The 19296-nt window shown below is 44.3% G+C and overlaps 1 protein-coding gene and 1 long non-coding RNA gene across 9 annotated transcripts in view; one reads left to right on the plus strand and one right to left on the minus strand.

Moving 5' to 3' along the window:
- The window catches only part of LOC144683753 (ATP-binding cassette sub-family C member 5-like), a 225188-nt gene that overhangs the window by 34741 nt on the left and 171151 nt on the right, over positions 1-19296 (minus strand). For 5 of the 8 annotated variants that reach the window (XM_078547108.1, XM_078547111.1, XM_078547110.1 and 2 more), the window contains 5 exons: positions 11093-11277; positions 10529-10675; positions 8905-9034; positions 3397-3550; positions 2492-2620 (listed from right to left, as the gene is read on the minus strand). In XM_078547108.1, coding sequence (XP_078403234.1) covers positions 2492-2620; positions 3397-3550; positions 8905-9034; positions 10529-10675; positions 11093-11277 — 745 coding nt within the window. Of the gene's footprint in view, positions 1-2491; positions 2621-3396; positions 3551-8904; positions 9035-10528; positions 10676-11092; positions 11278-12162; positions 12194-16893; positions 16919-19296 lie in introns of those variants that run through there. The other 3 variants (XM_078547114.1, XM_078547113.1, XM_078547115.1) reach the window with 3 other exon arrangements.
- Positions 8691-10936, plus strand: LOC144683757 (uncharacterized). Its single transcript, XR_013577331.1, has 2 exons — positions 8691-8846; positions 10279-10936. It is a non-coding gene; the product is annotated as an uncharacterized LOC144683757 (long non-coding RNA).

The raw sequence follows: 19296 nt of genomic DNA on the forward strand, positions 1-19296 counted from the left end.
CAATTTAATCAAAGGAAGGTCAATTTCAGAATCTTTAATTTCCGTTTCCTCCTCCTTACCTACAACTATCAGTATCTCCTTCTGTTTATCTTCTCTTTCAAAGTATAACTGTTTTAAGTCTGGATCCTGCTGCTGTAACTCCACTTGCTTCAATAAACTAAACATCTCAACCTCATCCTCTCTAATCTCCTTTTCCTGGGTAATGTTTTCAAAGATTGATCCAGCCAACTGAGGTTTGGTATCCTCCCCCTGTCAATTAGATTTTTCCTCTTCCTGTTTAAGTTTGTGTACCTGTGACCTCGTCACCGCACAATGTGGAAACAATCCAGGATGCTCTTTCTGTAAAACTTCTGTTGATTGCATCTCAACAGGTTCCTCTACTACAGTAGGCATGGTCAATATCTTGATCCAGATTTATCATTCCCTAGAATGAATTGAACTCCTGCAATGGGCAAACCACTCAAACAATCACCTCTCCTGTTTTAAAATTACTCTTTAAATTTACTTTATATCATGAAATAGGTTTGAACCCTCCATGAATTCCACCAACTAACACCTTCTCCTGCAACAACCCTTCTGGAAAGCAGATGGCACTATCCCGTAATATTAATGACTACCTAGCCCCTGTATCTCTTAGCATCTTAACAGTCTTTCCTGCTCTTCCCAGAACATACGGATATACTTTCCCCCCGCATAGAAAATCTTTAAACATCTCTATAACTTGCCCTTCAGAACTTCTTTGGGTAGGCTGTGAACAGATTCCCATCTCTATGGCTAATGCTGACTCTTCCTTTTTCGCCTGTACAAAGGCTACTGGTCTGTCTTGCACTTGGGTCTCAAGAGTCAACAGCACTTTTACTTACAGAACTCTGAGTTCCTGTCAATGCAATTGGTTTCCAGTTTAACTTCCAAGAATTTGATTTTGTATGTACAGCCTTGATACAATGGTAACATACTACTTTTCTTGCTTCACCGTGGCCTTCAACCTTTCCATCTTTAATAAACTGGCATTCCTTAACTGGCTACTTGTTACTAACACTTTTACCATCACTAGGTTTTCTATGTCTCCAATTCCCTTGCTGACTCCCAAAGGATACTTTCCCTACACTCAACTGTCTGTGTGAAATATCATAAGTATTGGCTAAAACAGCAGCTGCCCTTATATTTTTACTTTGTCTTTCATTTAAATATGCCTTGATAGTTACTGGAATACTATTTCTAACTTCTTCCATAATCATAATTTCTCTTACATTGTCAAAAGTCTTGTCTAACTTAAATGCCCTCAACCATTGATCCCAGAGAGTTTCTTTTCCTCTTGCAAATTCTACAAATGTTTGATTAGGTCTCTTTCTTACAGTCCTAAACTTCAACTGGTAAGCTTCAGGGACAAGCTGATAAGCACTTTCTCAGCCTGCCTTGCCATCTTCAATAACTTGTGCACAATAAATATCCCTTAATATTAAAGCCACAAAGAAATCAGTGAAACATAATAGCGGCCTTGGGAAAATTGCACACTTTTTATGTTCATGCGAACCATGAAAAACATCTAGCAGTGCAGTTAAAGAATTTATTTCAAAATTTGGCTTGTATCTGGAGAAACAATTTTGAATTGTACAACACAAGAGTGAAATACTGTTGTTTAAAGGTCTGTCACTGGTGGTGGTGACAGCTGAAAAATGTTCAGATAATGGATTGGGTATCATAAAACGCTGGCCTCAATATATTAAGGATGTCTATTGACAACACTGATGTCCTTTCCTCGCTACTTATAATAATACATTAAAATTAAATATCTACTTGCAAAGTTCCTGTCCACAAATCCTTACTTGCAGTTGTCTTGTTTTGTCACACATTTGTGTCAACTTCTTTTAATATATTGTGTTTTGCTACATCCATATTTGTAATGGAAACTACTTGTGCAAACTTATCCCACTGTTCTTATTCTCTCTGACCGGCTCTGCTTTTCTTGCTTCCCACATTGCTATAAATTTTGTGATGCTATTATAAATAATAATCAAAGTACTATGGGAAAGTGTACAATCTACGACTTCAAAACAGGATGAAACTACCACTGTACACTCATCCAATTATTTTCCCACCCTTTAATTCACCTTGATAAAAGCAAAATACTGCGGATGCTGGAAATCTAGAATAAAAACAAAAATACCTGGAAAAACTCAGCAGGCCTGACAGTATCTGTGGAGCGGGACACAATCAACGCTTCGAGTCCGAATGATTCTTCATCAGTTCTGATGAAGAGTCATTCGGACTCAAAGCGTTGACTGTGTCCCCCCCTGCAGATGCCTGCTGAGTTTTTCCAGGTATTTTTGTTTTTGCTCTAATTCACCTTACCTGACAACTCCCCATGTGCAAACCACAGAAGATTGTAATGCTTAAAATGTCATTTTAATTTTACATTTATTAATCTTGTTTTGCTGAAAGTTAATATATTTTATTATTTTGTTTTAATCAAAAAGTATTTGCTACTTACTTTTGCAGGAACTCACTTTCCTTGTCATAAGCATGGATTGTGGCCAAGCCCTGGACACTGGAGGTGATGTGAGATGTAAACGGTGACTGGCTAATACTGTCCATACGCTTAAGCTCACGAACTAACACCCTGCCAAGAGGTAGAGAATTCAGATTACTGCCAATTATTCACATCCTTTCCATTCTCTCTTTGTCTCACAACAGAAATGTACTGAGGTACATATCCAAAGCCACTGGTGGCCCTCTATTTTTTCATTGTAGTTACCATCTGTGAGTCTAGATTGTGAATGTCTAACTGGGTTTCACAACCAAGTCCACTTATTGTTTCCACTTATTCAATGTCCATACATGTGCCCTTTTCAGCAGCATGCAAACAATGTTTGTAATTTTTGTTTCTTCTAACTCAGCAACAATGAAGTTAGTTGTAGAGCTGCAGCACTGCCAGGGCTGAGATTAGCTGAATTGATCCATAACATGAATCAAATTGGGCACTATCATGGCCTGTGTGGCTGAGGTCTAAACAAAACAGTTAATTTATTTAGTCAGCTACAGAGATTGCCCCTTAAGTTGATTTTTCTTAATTCCATATTTTTAGTTATCAGCCTCTTGATGGCAGTATTGGAACATTATTGATTTAAAAGATTATCTTGTTAACACAGAGTTAGGTCAATATTATTGTGTCACAGTTCCTAATATTCATCTTTTTAAAATACAGTTGTTAAAACCAATAAGGTGACGATTAATGGAAAATGAGATTGTATCTGATCAATAATTTCATAGTAGTGAATAGTGATTCTGTTTGGCAGGCTAGGAACTCAGGCTTGTGCCTGACTCCTTGAATAGAACAATCTCCTCTCTCCATTAATATCAGATTTATTGATAGAAAATTAACCAAAGGGACACTACCTTGAGATTCTGTTGACTATCATGAAGATAATGCTGAGTGGTAACACAGAAATAAGGAACCACGGGAAGACGGAGCTGACGACACCAAGACAGAACAATATAAGAATGATATTCTGGATCAACATCTCAGTCTGAGTGGTCAGCCGCACATCCACTGAAAAGAGAGCAGGTAGAATGTTTGGGATTGAAAAGCTTCATTTTCCATTATAACAGATATGCACAATAATCCAACGTGTGCTTTTTCTCAACAGATGTACAACAATCATAAAAAGAGAAGTTATACAGTGAATTGAGAAACACAGCTCTTGTGTAGTCAACTAAAAATGGTGTTTAACTGGGTGTTGGTCATGTTTAGGATAATGAAAGCAAAAGCAAAGGGAGATACATGAGGCAGAATGTGCGAGTCTTAGTACCTGCCAAAATGTGGCACACCTGTAGCAGGTCTGGAACCTGGTTAACTCAGCCATAGTATCAGCATCCAGCCTCTGATTTCCTGGCCTATCAGAGAGGGTGGGTGAGATCATGTGCCCAGCCTGTCAATGACAATTCTATTTGTGGCTGGAGGAAATCTTGCTGTGGAAGGAACCAGAAAGCTGCAGCACAACGGAAGGAAGATGTAGGAAGCTGCCCCTGGTTCATGGGCTTGTCCCTGGAGGTCATGATAAAGATAGTGATGGCCAGGTGAAAGTCTTCCTCGTTGAGGATGGGAGCAGAAGGCCATCCAGTTTTACAAAGCAGGCATGGCTACAGGTAGTGGAAGCTGTCAGCAACAGATACAATGCCAAGAACAACAGTGTCATAAAAAGTTTAATGACCTCATTAGTTCCGGAAAGATGTCATAACACTCAAGTTGCAGTCATCTCACTCTGACTGCCATAGCTTTCTCCGCCACAGCACTTCTCTGATTAACACAGCTTGCAGTTCCACACATTCCTTTCTCAAAAGCCACCTCCTCAAATCTCCATTCACACTCAGAGTCATCCTATTTCCCTCTGGCACCAATCTCACAGTCATCTTCTCTTCAGATGTTTTCATTCAATCCTCAACATGTTCCACTTCTCACACTCAAATCTCTACCTTCTCTCAGTGCAGGAAAGAGTGCAAAACTCCAAGGAGAGGCAGAGAACCAGGGTGGGAATGGACATGCACTCATAGCACCATGACCACAAAGGAGGGAAAATGCCCTGGAGTTCAGCAAGGTGACACACATATTGGGGGTCGGCGATGGAGAGATGGGGATGGCCCAGACCTAGTGACTGCATTAGGTAATGCTGACAGAAGCACACATTTCCTGTTGCTGCTCCACAAGTTCCCTTTTTGTGGATGACCTTCAAGGTTCAACATCCAGGCCCATCAGAGCAGAGCTTGGAATGTCCTGCTCCTTCCAATGGGAATTAGCACTTAACAATCACTCATGTTGAATTGGTGCCCACAATAACTGAACTGTATGATATGCACAATGTATCCTTTTTCACTATCAGCACTTACTCATGTCTTTCATCCCTCACAGGTCCTTCATGGGTAACAGCTCAGGAATCCTTAGAGGAGGGCGAGCACTGTGAGGATGCACCATCACATGACTCCTGCCTACACTCCACCACTGCAGATACACACGCCTCAGTGGGTTCTGCATTAAAGGTAGGTTGGGTGGCACTGATGAGGAGTACATCACATGCATGCAGGAGCAGGTGCTGGAGATGGGGACAGCAGTGGAGAGTTCCCATTGGAAGGAGCAAGACATTCCAAGCTCTGTTCTGATGGACCTGGATGTTGAACCTTGAAGGTCATCCACAAAAGGGGAACTTGTGGAGCAGCAACAGGAAATATATGCTTCTGTCAGCATTTCCAGATGCATGGCGCATCCTTAGAGGGAAGTTGGATGAGTCCATCTCTAGCATGTGCCATGTTGTCTCAGGCATTTGCATTGATGTACACCTACATGGGAAGAGAGGCCACCTGCATGGATAATCAGATGCGACTGTGCGCATGCTGGTCCAGATCAATGGCCTGCATGTTCTGTCTGTCCCTATATGGAACAAAGCCTTACCTTGGTGGCTCAATGCCTCACTTGCATGCAGCAAAATGTTCTCAGCTCTTGGCAGGCAGGGAAGTGCAGGTGGGCCCCAAGAGGGAAAATGGGCAAAGAACACATGGAAGTGGTGACTCTTCTCAAGGGCTTCCACTTCTTAGCCCTTGCATCCCCCTTAGAGCAACACAAGCTGCCTTCTGCCCCGATGACAAAGTCTTCCCTTGCGCAGGTGCAACTAGGGCAGTCTTTGGCATGGTATCTGTCACGGGCATTTCAGGCCTCAGAGCAGGGGAACAAGCAACCTGCCTCCAGCCTAGCTGAAGCCACAGCGGTAGCACCATGTGGGAGGAAGAGGAAGCAAATCTGAAAGAGTTTTCATTGCACAAAAGGATTCAATTAGGTGATAATAATGTTAATGCATTAATAATGATCTTATTTCAATTATGGAAGACTTTATATGAACTTCTCATTCTCATGTTGCATCCCCATCATTCTGGACAGTAGCCTTCAGATGAATGGTATGATCAGCCTTTTTGAGCAGGAAAGGATGTGACTGTAATGGTTGGCTGGCTGACTGTCGGAATAAGTTGTATTGGAGTGCTTGGAGTGGGGGGTCGGGGGGGCAACGCTGGTGTGGTGAGGCAGGGTTCTTGATGAAACTCTCAGATGGCTGCCTGGATGAATCCGTCTCAGGTTTCTCTGCAGCCAGGTATGCTGTGAAGAGCGCAGCAGACCACAACAATCCTGGTGAGTCTTGCTGAGGCATGATGAAGGGTGCCTTCCAATCTGTCCAGACACCTGAACTGCATTTTGAGCAACCCAGTGCTTAGTCTATTGTTGCTCTCTTGTTGGCTCCTGTTATATTTTTTTTCTAGCTCAGTGGTAGTGTTCCTCAAAGGAGTCAGCAGCCAAATCTTCATTGGGTAGCCCTTGTGTCCCAGCAGCCAGTGCTGAGGCTGTTGGTGGAGAGAACACCCTGCAAATGGTGTGACTGGTGAAGAATGAAGGAGGCATGGTAGCTCTGTGGATATCTGATGCAGGTATGCATGATGACCTAGCAGTGGTCACAACCTAGCTCGACATTAAGGGAGTGGAAGCCCTTCCAATTCATGAATACGCTTAGCTGATCTGAGGGCGTCTTGATTGCCACAAGCACACAATCAATCACTCCCTTGATCTGTGGAAATCCAGCCAATGCAGAAAAGTTGGCAGCCCCTGGATTTGAGTAGCATCATTACTGGAAAAGTTGATATAATTGGTGGCCTTTGCAAACAAGATTTCAGTAATCTGAGTGATGCACTTTGGGCAGCAGACTGTGGTATTCTGGTGATGTTTATAGCAGATCCCTGGGAAGATATAAAAGGCAAAAGAAATTCAGGGCTGTGGTGACATTGACAGACACTGGCAATTTGTGGCCACCTTGTCATCTTGGGAGGAGGAGACTGCAAGTGTCAACAATCACCTGCTGCAAGAACCTGAGCCTCTTCAGGTACTGTTGCTCTGACATGTTCAGGAAACTCACCCTTGCAGCGGGATTTTCCGCACCTGCCCGCCACCGGGATCTTCCAGTCCCGCAAGTCAATGGACCTCTGGCTGGGGTGCCACCCCGCCCACGACGGGGCCGGAAAATCCCGGCCTTGGCCTTTTTACCTTATAATGGAGGGGGTTTTGCATCCTTTGAGTTGGAGTTCTCTCTCCACCCCTCTGTCCTGTGGAGTGGCATATGGCTGCAGAGAAGGCAGCTACTGCTGGTGTTGCTGATCCTGTTGCTGCTCCACAGAGATCCAGGCTCCCCAGCGAAGGCTGACAGCAAGGGAGTTGAGATGCAGATACTTAAAAATAACTTCAAAAAGTCGCAATTGACACTCAGACTGACTGAAGGCCATTGGTCTGAACCAACATGCACTCAGTTACCTGTCGCACCTGATTATTCATGCAGGTGACCTCTCTTCCCATATAAGCGGACGTCAACCACAAGCTTGAAATCCGCCTGGGTGAAACCTGGAAGTAGGCAAGATGATGCCCACTGCTTTTGATGGATTTCACCTCACAGCCGCAGCTGTGCCTGCCTTACCTTGCACATTGAAGATCCCCCAATAAAAAAGCATATTAATCTGAAACTAATTATTATTCAGGGATGACAGAGTGGGTTGCGCATCAAGGCTCTTTGAGCAATCTGACACCATACTTTTCTCTTCCAGCCAGTTCAAGAAATTAAACAAGCCAAATATTTTTTATTATTGCTGCTGACAGAATATAATCTTTGAAAGGGCTAAATTGCACCAACTATTCATGCCCTCCGGAGGTGGAATATTCCACTACCATCATGTGTTCCACTGCAAATTGATATTAATACTCACTTACTGAAACCAATTAAGTTGGAATGACAGTTGACATTAGCATTCATACCTTTACCTTTTGACTTTGATCACCATAGCCAGAAATCACTATGCTGTTTATTTGTGTGACAAGTACATAATGATGTACAGTAAGACTCATCCTGAAAAATGTCATAAATCCAAATTGTAATCATGAATCATGATCATTTTTTGTTGACTCTTCTTCAGAGCAGTCATACTGACTCGAAACATTAACTCTGTTTCTCTGTCCACAGATGATGCCAGATCTGCTGAGTTTTTCCAGCATTTTCTGTTTTTATTACAATTGTTAGTTATTTATCACCTTTCTCTTTCAAGACACTCTTCAGAAAGACTGGTAGCAACAGATTACAATGTCTGCCAGCTGCATTGTGCAATCAGAAAACCTTTCTTCTAGTCCATTAGGAACTTAGTCCAAGTGGCACCAAACTTTGATATCAATGAACACTGTTTCCATAAGGTCCAACAAAAACTCATACCCTGTCAGCCACAGAAAAATTGCTTGGCCCAGATCAATGATGACAGATTACTGCAAAAAGCATCTCTCAGCACAAACAAGTTTGTTGTGATTAAATTGCATACATCATTTTTGCCAGTGAAAGCTGGACATAGGGAGAATTACTCAATTTTTAAAATTTATTTATCTCCTATGTTGATATACACCTGTGTACTAGACATGGAGTAATGTTCTTGCAGCTGCAAACTCAAAGTTTTGTAAGGCGTTCCTCTGCAGGGATGCTTTCATACATTTGGCTGAGAGTTTGAGGCTGAAGCCCAACTTGTACTGTCATTTCGCATATTGATGTGCACCCAAAAGCATTTCACATGAATATGAAAGTGACAGTTAAACTGCACTTTGAACTACTTGCTGTCACAATGAAGTGACTGACTTCCCCTTTTTTTTCCTCTATATGAATAATGCCCAGCCTCTACTTGCTGTTTCTCCTTAACAATTATTTGAGGCACGATATTCTCCAGCTGAAAAACAGACATGAATGCACATCTTACAACTGTGCTACATAACAGACTGAAGTATTAACACAGTAAGTAATTTTTTTTAAGAAGTTTACCTACTTACAATGTTTTACAACCAGGTCTTACCTTCATCCATATCCTTAGCAAACCTATTTAGAATGCGTCCCAGAGGAGTTGTGTCAAAGAACTGCATTGGGCTCCTTAGAATTTTCTTAAATAGAGCATCATGCAGCTTGGAGGAAGCCCGGAGTGTGCACTGTTCAGAATAGATGATATTTAATTATTAAAGATTTAAATAACCAATAGTCCAATAGAACTCTATTGCTATCAATTCCTGTAGAGGGAATAAACTCAAACTCACTAAATGTTATTTACATGTGATGGGAAATAATTATGCACTTAATTCATAAATAAGCTTTGGTAACCAATTTTTAAAGGCCCTAGCTAGCCTGGATCATCCTATTCAGCAGTAACATCACCAGATGTGTGGTAGGGTGGGATTTCTGCCTGCTTTTATGTGACTTGGCATTGGCACCAATGAACTTCCTAGGATCATCTTATGAAAACAAACAAGATGAGCTCATCCCTGTGACATAGAACCATAGAACACTACACCACAGAAAACAGGCCATTCGGCCCTTCTAGTCTGTGCCGAAATATTATTCCGCTAGTCCCATTGACCTGCACCTAATCCATAACCCTCCAGACCTCTCCCATCCATGTATCTATCCAATTTATTCTTAAAACTTAAGAGTGAGCCCGTATTTACCATGTCAGATGGTAGCTCGTTCCACACTCTCACCACTCTCTGAGTGAAGCAGTTCCCCCTAAACCTTTCCCCTTTCACCCTAAAGCCATGTCCTCTCGTCCTAATCTAAGTGGAAAGAGCCTACTCGCATTTACTCTGTCTATACCCCTCATAGTTGAAAGGGAAAGGTTATCATCAGCAACTGTCTTGTTCTGGGAAGAAGGATTGCCAGTTATGAAGCATTTGAAAGTTCAGGTGCAGAATGCACAGCCCTCAAGCCCTTTATCACAGAATAATAAAATAATAATATAAGTCTTCAGTGCCATCCATTGAATTCTTGCGAGTTCACTATAGGACAACAGCAACAGGGAAACCAGGATGAGTAAGTGGCACACAAGCCATTGCCAGCTGCAAGAGTCATTTGAGCCAATCTAATATGGATAAAGAGAAGTAAAAATGTGGTGAAATATATACTGTTTAAAGGGGAGTGGGACAGGTGAAGCTGGCACCTTAAACATAAACAAAAGGTCGAAGGGGTGTTGATGGTGGTGATACTGGCTTCTCTTCTACCTTTTGTTTATGACATCTTTTGCAATCTCTCCTTTGCCTCCACCTATCACTGGCCTTCTATCCAACTTCATCTGTCCCACCCCCCCTTAAACAGTATATATGTCACCACATTTTTACTTCTCTTTAGTTCTGAAGAAGAGTCATACGGACTCGAAACGTTAACTCTGTCTTTCTCTCCACAGATGCTGTCAGACCTGCTAAGGTCCTACAGAATCTAACTCCATTTTTAAAATAATTCTTATGGGAACCTATGTTTTACTTAAAGTCACAATTTTAAGTGGGATCTTAAAAGTCAAGAGCTAGATTTCATTTCCAAGAAGATTGTAACAGTGAGATGTTAATCTATGACCCTTACTATTCTATCTTGCACAAAATTGAAATAGATATTGGTCTATCAATTATAAATGGAAGGAAAACAGCACATTTCAGCACCTTAACAAATGTGTAACCACGGATTGCCTTGAAGAGCAGTACAGCCACCATGGATAAAGCATAGACCCGAATGTAAAAGTTCTGATGCGGATGGTCTCTTATGCTGTTGCTGATGCAGGTCACGTTACCTTCAGTAACAGACATATTCTGAAAAATAATATCACATACAATGTTCAATCTCTTAAGGAGTCAGTCTACAATCATCTGCTCAGTTCATTCAAGATATTCGTTGTTGTGTACGATATAAATGCAACATGAAATTTTGTTTTTTGTTTTTGCTTTGGACTTCTGTTGAAGTTTGAAAGCATTAAATGACATAAGGTCCAAAGCACTAGTTTGTGATATAGGATTGACAGCTTTTATCAGTCTATCTTACCGTAAAAAATTATAAAATGAATGCATGACAATACCGTATTGTGCAATTTTATTGCTGCAATTTGGGAACTTTTTAAGCCAAAACAAGGTGTAAACATGGTGATTGGGTCTGCACGTTTCAATCTTGTTAGTTGTACCTAGCAGAGACATCTGTATTTGTTACTATAGGCATCGCTTTAAACAACTCACCCCACTGCCCTGCTTAATCCAGTAGCTGAGCCACCAGTTACTGAATGCTATGCTGCCTGCTGTCAATATGAACAGAAGAATGTTCGCAAGGAAGATGAGACTACCTCCTGCAGCCTTGATGTAAATTCCGTAGGTTGACCAGGACACAGAGCCACTGGCTTTTTCCTCTGTTTGCATTAGCTGGTCTAGTGGCAAATAAAATTGGTAAATATCATCTCAGTACATTTTACAATTGAAATTTTACTCTTACATAGCTTACTTTCATTGTGTTTCATTGCAGTTCATGAGTTGCTCTGAACTTAATGGATTAAATTTTTAATACACTGCATTTAGGTGTGTGGTTGAGTAGCATTATAAACTGCCTCAATTAAAATCTTTGTTTAAACGACTAAGGTGCTTGCATGAATATTAGGCATATAATATCGGAATATTTGGAATATAGGCATATAATGTTTTGGTATTTACAAATAAATACAGTAAGTTGTTAGAATCTGACAAAGTATTCCAAAGTGCTTTACAGCCAATGAAATAGTTTTGAATTGTAGTCACTTTTGTAATGTAGGAAACATGGCAGCCAATTTGCATATAGTTATTGCCACAAACAGCAATGTGATAATGACCAGATAATCTGTTTTTCTGATGTTGGTTAGGAGATAAATATTGGACAGGACACTGGGGATAACTCCACTGTTCTTCTTCAAAATAGTGCCATGAGATTTTTTACATCCACCTGAGGGGGCAGACAGAGCCTCAGTTTAACCTCTCATCTGAAAGAGTGCCTCCGACAGTGCAGCATTCCCTCAGTAATGCACTGGAGTGCCAACCTAGATTATTGCGCGGAAGTCTTGGACTGAGACTTGAACCTTCAACCTTCTGACCCAGAGGCGAGAGTGCTACCAATTGAGCCACAGCCAACTCATTAATGCCACTTATATCACAGAAGGGAAAAGGGATGGAACTGGCTATGGTCATTGGGAGCAAAGTGAAAGAAGCATTGGGGACCAGTGCCCTCATAGATGAGTACATTATAGACACAAGGGTTAGGAGCTTTTAGGAGGAAAATGCAGTACCTTCAAAAAGACAGTGCTGATTGCAAGGAAGGAATCTGGAAAAGAAATTGCAGAATTTCCAGCTAGAAAAGTAGTGGTGTAGGTAAATAGATAAACTTGAATGATCTGTGACAACACACAACCATATGACTAAATCTAATGCATGTGCACCTGTGGAGGGGTGGCCTTCACAACTTCCTGACAGGTAAACAACAAACCTCTTGACACAAATGCCTGCTGACAGAGTGTCTTTATGAATGCAGAAACAGCCAATGAGAACTAAATAAAACACATTGGAAGATTGTTGCAGTGTAATATTTCTTTTTCCATCAATGGAGCCTATTTACTGAAAGTTAATGTTCAGAACATGCCAGATCAGATTTTCAAGAGTCTGGGAGGCTCTGCAGATCTTTAAAAATGGCAGACAGGACCAGATGCAGAAGTCCCACACCCATTTTTGACAGATCCAATTTTTGCCAGCAGGTGAAGGGGTTGGGGTGCGATTCATACAGGAGGGAAACCCAAACTCAGCAGAGCCATTGAACTCAGTGCTGAATTCAAACAGACCCCATTTTGGCTGTTGGGACCTTAACCCCACAGTGAAGGAATCACAAATTGATGGAGTGGACATTAGCACTCTTGAAGGGTGAATAAGGTCTGTTTAAGTGTCATGATTGAAGTTTTTTTAAATTCACCCTCTTTAAACTTAAAAAAAAGCTGCAGCTGTCAGTGAGAGTTTAAAAAAAAATCATTGCTGGACAGTTTTGATTGACAAGCTTAGAAAGAAAAAAGTAGCATCTGGTCATACAGTTTCAATAGAGTTCTTTGTTGGCATTTCCCCAAGGGTTATCATTATGAATACTTGGAGTTTCAAAAGCTACAATTATCTCAGCAGGGGATTCGGAGTTCGCAGTTTGACAGTTTAAAGAATCTATTAAAAGATTAGATGTCTTTGATGCGGGGTCTGAATACAACTTTCTTTGTTTTTACAGGAGATTAACTACGAGGAGATTTAAAAGCTTTGAATAGGTTTTATAAATGGGATTTTTTTTCACTATGAAGTGTGTATGAGTAAAGCTATGTTAAATTGTTCAAATTTTAAAAAATTTTCCACTTAGCTCCGGATGTCTGCCCATGGTGGATACTGAGTAAGTGCCTATGGAGGTGGCATGGGGAGTATGATGGGGCATGCGGATTGGGTGGGGGGTATGAGTTGGCATGGAGGATACGAGGGACCATGGGATGGTGGGTGGGGGCTGAGGGGATATGAGGGGTGATGGCTAGAGAGCCTAATAAATTCTAAAACAACTGGGACAAAGTTCCAGAGAACCGAGGTGAGCCTTCTAACTTGTTGCCAGCCCACCCCCAACGGGCCAGGGTACTTGGTCCTATCCTGCATCTGCCATACTCCCAAAGTGAAAATCAAATGTTTCAGGATACTTTTTAACCAAGGTGGGTACGGTCAGTCAGGAAATTTCCCGACTGGCGCTACCCGCCTCAGTAGTGAAAATCTGGTCCACCATTTAACTTGCTTGAGAAAGAAATAAAAGTTGAATTTTTTCTATTAATATTAACAGGACTAGAAAATGATGAATGGACAATATTAGATTTCCATGAATCATTAAGTATACCATACAAATACACATATGAACATACAAATTAGGAGTAGCAGTAGGCCATTCAGCCCCTAATATTAAATGGCCATATGCTGATTCAAAACTAAAGTCCCCTCCTTTCTAACCTGGCATCAGAAGAGAACCCCTCCATTCTATGCAAGTAGAAGAAAATCAATTTCCTACAACAGCAATTTGTGAGGTCTTTCTTAGTGAAGTAATTGCTCATTGTCATTTGTTTTTTTGCTTTGGGTTCATAGTTACTACAGGAACGGAAGTGAAACTTACTGTTTTCACTTCATAAGTGATAGAAGTGAAGGTATAAAAATCTGGCTAAGAGTTAAAGGTGTATATCATAGAAGGGAGTTCTATGGATAAATGGAGACATTGCTATTCTTGGGCTAATTCTAGTTTTGATGTTAGCTTGCCAAAAGTGAAGGGTTTTTTAAAATCATAAAGTGACCATCACTTTTGAAAACGAGGTCCGATATAAAATTTCTGTCTCCAATACAAAAAGCGAAAACGTTTTTTTAAAAATAGTGGAATTTGAAGAGAGCTGGATTAAAAGATGGTGCTACAAGATTGGGAACTTCTGGTATGAGAAAATTAGAGCAGAATTTTCCCAGTGGCGTGCGGGATGGGCCCCGCAAGTCCGCGTGTAAAATGACGCGCGGTGACGTTGGGCTAGTGTCCCGACATCACCATGCGCCATCACGACATTTCGCTGGGCGGGTGCGCTATGATGTCCGACGCGCGCCCGCCATTAATTAACGGGCCGCTTAAGGCCCTAGACTCAATCGACGCCAACTTTTCGGCGCCTGTGCAATCTCCAGGTTGGTGCACGGCCACAACGGGCAGGCGGATAGGACACATTTGTATTAACCTCATCCACGGACGGGATAAGAGGGCTCACTGGGGTCGCGAGTGTGCACAGTCAAGTGTTTATTTTTGAAAGTTTTTGAAACTTGCCTGTGTGATCTGCAGTACTTCAAAACGCATACCAGCTGTTTTTTATGGACTCTTAACCTTCAGGTCAGCACTCTGCAGTGAGTAATCTTTTAAGGGCCTGCAGGTTTCTGGAAGCCTTCCCTTAGCCTGGGAATGGGAGCTGAACTGTCCACTGGAGGCAGCTCCTGAGGAGGAAGGGAGGGCTAGAAGGGGAAGGAGGCCAGAGTGCACATTCAGCCTCCAAGGGAACCACCTTTGGGAGGACAGGCGCAGGCACAAGGGGCGCAGGGGCCAAGAGGTAGTCCAAGGCGGAAGACGCCACTATCCTGCTGCCAGGGTATATAGGCGGAGAAGCAGCTACCTCAATATGTCTGCAAGTACAGTGCCGAAGGAGGCTCTGTCTCTCAAGGAAGACAGGCAGCTATATCTGTCCAATGATATGGCCTGAGATCTCCGCTAACTGAGTGGGTGGACATCCTATGCCAGTGGCTCTGAAGGTCACAGCTGCCCTCAATTTCTATGCCTCTGGCTCCTTCCAGGGGTCGGTGGCTGATCTTTGCGGTGTCTCTCAATCAGCTGTCCACACTTGTGACAAGCAGGTTACAGATGCTCTGTTCAGGCATGCATTGACCTTCATCCACTACCGTTGGGACCAGGCAAGCCAGACACAGTGAGCCAGAGGCTCTCCGCCATCCAAGAACAGAAGCTGAGCAGCGGTACAATAGGAGCCACGCCTCCACAAGGGCTGTGGTGGAGAGAACCATCGGTCTTCTCAAGATGCGCTTCCGATGCCTGCACCGCTCAGGGGGCGCACTCCAGTACCCCTCAGATCGTGTCTTGGTGATAGTGGTTGCATACTGCACTCTCCACAATCTTGCGCTGGAAAGGGGGAATGCAGTGGACAATAAAGACATCGGTGCAGTGGCTGTGGCCGCACACGATGAATCCAGCAGTGAGTCCAAGGATGAGTATGCGCAGGGAAATGCTGAGGGGGTAGACACTGACCCGGGACTACTCCAGGGAGGTAGGGACACCCGGGAGGCTTTAATCCAACGCACCTTCAGCTAGCACACCACAGATGGACCACCAGGACCAGCCTGGGCTGTAGGCTCGATACTCCACACCTAAGTGCAAAATCTGCCAGGTTAGGAACAGTCACTAAGGGCCTTGTTAATAAAGCTGAGTGTCCAAAAAAGCACTCATTACAGTTTTGGAAACCATACACATGCAGAAGAAAAGAGGCAGCCTCAGCCATGGTGACATATCTGAATTTAATATGTCAAGCAAACCAACTTATTCCAAAAAAAAGACAATAGTGTTACAATTCAAAACAAATCATAAAGGACCTCATCTCAGGCCAACACAAAATCACCAGTGAAAAACCCGTAATGTGCCTAAGGTGCCTTATGTTTTCATTTACGGGTGCTACGTCTTGGTGCTGCCCCATTGCTTGGAGTGGCATCTGATACAGCCTGCTGACTCTGCTGCCCTGTTGGCCTCAATGACCTTGGCGGTCGTCCTCTGGCCTGTGGAGCCAGTGCTGGCCCAGCCTGGGAGGGAGCTGCCAATACCACAGCTGGCATCTCCCTAGTCGTTGCAGCCTCACCGGATGCTACTGTCACTGGGAGAGGGACGGAGGAACTGCCGCCCTCATCCGGAACGCCTTGAGAGATGCCCGCAGAGATGACAGGCAGCTGCTGCGCTGATGTGAGTTTGCTTCGGACCTCCCTGCTCACCATGGATGGATGGGCACCGAACTGGGAAAGCTGATGCCCAAACCATCTCCCACACTAGTACAGACCAGCTGAGGTCAATTCCAATGTGAGAGCTTTCTGGTCACAGAGCAGCCCCAGGGAGCCCTGACGGGTCTCCTGGAGGAGCCTCTCCACGAGTCACCACTCTCTCCATGGAGGACGCTTGGCGCTCGGACATGTGGCTCATTGCTTCGGCAATAGTCCGCGTAGACTCCTCCACCACTGAGGCCAAGCCAAGCATAGCTCCATGTATCTCCCCCAGATGCTCCCGCACACCCAGCCACATTTCCTGCACCTGCTGCGTCGCGGACGACCCAGAGGCACATCATCACGCACCGACTGAGCATGTACCTGGACCCCTGCAGTACTTCAATTGCTGGCGCCATGGGCGCTCTCTGTCTCTGCCAGCTCCTCCAGCGACTGTGAAGTGCCCTCACCACTGTGCCCCGGGACACTAGCCGATGTTCGAATTCCCACCGAGGTGCTAGTATCTGCGCTGGTGCCTGCCTCGCAGAAATGGTGTGACACTGGTGAGACTTCAGGGCCCTCAGGTGTGAGAGGGGGGCCTCTGCTGCTCCTCCCCACGGCCCTGCTCCGATGAAGCTAAAAGGAAGAACAAGGACAGTGAATCAGTTAACGTGGAGACAATGTCAAAGTGCATCTCTGACCCCCAGATCATTATGCGCTCATCCTTCCATAACCAATGGTCAAGCCATGTTGCAAAATCAAATCAATTAACATTCAGCACTGTTATGGCTGTTGGGAGAACAATGCTGACCTCACTGTTGAGCATAAATACCTGGCCGTGGCACCCCAGCCTCACCGACACCAGTGGACCTGGGCACATGGCACCTCTCCAGATGCAGGGCCTCCTGCTCGAAGTGGCTAAGAATGGCAATCTGCGCCTGGCCGCTGCCAGTCCTCACATGCTCTGCCGCATTATGAGCATTCATCTCCTGAAAATGAGACACAAACATTCATTTGTGCAAATTGCACATGGACTCTCTTCGCACATGGCCCACCCCAACCAGAGTGGGACATATCCAGTGCCTCCTCGCCCCACTGCTGCCGAACACCCCCACAAAGATGCTAGGCCTGCTCCCCATCCACCCCCTTGGACACATGCTGCCTACATATATCCTTCCATAGCAAGGAGGCGCAAGCACATGGAGTGCAGAGTGCAGCAAATGGTTTGTTGCCACGCCATCTTGAAGCTTCCCTCCCAGCATGTCATCACCCTGACTTGGACATATCCTGGAGTTCAAACACAGTGCCTAGGTGCAGCTCCTCCAGGTTGCCCCAAAACCAGTCATGTGGGACTTAGTGTAACACATGCTGCGGGGGCAAAACACATCTCTTCATCACCCTCTCAGGCTGACCTCAGCATGGGCAGTATCTGCTTGCCCACCCAGCAAAGGACAAATGTTGTCAATGATTCAATGCAGTCACTACACTCAGACTTGGGGTGGGGGATGGGCAGCAGTGGGGTAAGCCGACCTGCTGGGTTAAATGACCAATGCCAACATTGTCCTCACTCCGCCAGAGCGCAACAAGTCATTGAAGCACTTGTGACACTGGATCCAGGTGCGCCGTACCACATCGCGGGAACTCACCACCTCCTCCCAGGCATGTTTCGTCATGTGAGGGGTCCTCCTCCTCCCATCCTGGGGAACCAGCACCTCCCGCCGTGCTGCCACCTCTGAGGAGGGCAGCAAGGCAGTCATCTGAAAAACAAGGGGCACGCTGGCCCTATCCTCCGGCCTGGCCTGTCCCGCTGCCCTACCCTCCAGCCTGGTCTGCTCCCCAGAAGCCCTCGGGTGAGCCCTTCCACTTGCCATTGTGAGCAGCCTTGTAAAGGCTGCCAGCGCTTCATAAAAACAGGCCGCCGGGTCGCCATTGGACCTGGCGGACAGTGCACTCCCGCCGCCACCCGCCCACTCCCGCTATCCTTGGGAATCGCACATTATGCTGGGCGGGCCTTAATTGGCCCACCCGCATAAAATGGCAGCGTTGGCCCGATTGAAGGTGGCAATTGAGTCCACTCCCGCTCCCCCCACCAACCAGAAAATTCAGCTCTTAAAGTTCTGTAGAATGTCAGGAAAGTTTGGTATGCAAGAAATGTATTGCTGTACTAAAAACATTGTGTTGTAGCTTTGAGGCATTTAGTATAGTATTTAATCTATTAAAATACAAAGTTTGAGGCAGCAGACCAGACGGTGAAAATGTAGTGGGTATGAATTTCATCTTTGGCTAAAGAACAAAACCAGCAATAATGAAACACAGCCCATTTTCTTTCCCAGATAATGTTCTTCTCTACTGGCTTCGAATGCAGAATAAATCCACTTGAAGTGCACTCTTGCCCATTTCTATGAGAGGCTATAAGACAACAGCCGGAACCTCCTGGTCCCATTTGCAGCAGGAAGCTTGGCGGGCGGGGAGAGGCCAAAAAAATTAGTTTCCTGACGGCAGGATGAACTTTTGCAATTAAGTTCTCGGGACTTTAAACAGTGTCAGGAAGCTCTTTTGCATGCCGTTCATGCTCATTAAAAGGCCAGAATTAAGTTCCCCTCCAAATTAGGTTCACTGCCAATAAGAAATTATAACGTTCACATTTCTGACTTTATATAAGTGGCGTGTACCGAGTGAGGTAGACTTCTTCCTGGATTTTGAAGTGAGTAGCCACTGCTTTGGCTTTCTTGGGGACTGCTCAGAAATGTCAATTCCTGATTGAGATCAGCTGCTGGTAGGCCAAGCTGCATGAAGGCTGGACAGGGGAGACAGGCTAAGGGGGGAAGGACAGAGCACAGTCAACAGTGGAGGTAGGCTAAGTGGGAAAAAGG

This window comes from Cetorhinus maximus, chromosome 8, assembly GCF_964194155.1.
Source record: "Cetorhinus maximus chromosome 8, sCetMax3.hap1.1, whole genome shotgun sequence".
Lineage (NCBI taxonomy): Eukaryota > Metazoa > Chordata > Chondrichthyes > Lamniformes > Cetorhinidae > Cetorhinus > Cetorhinus maximus.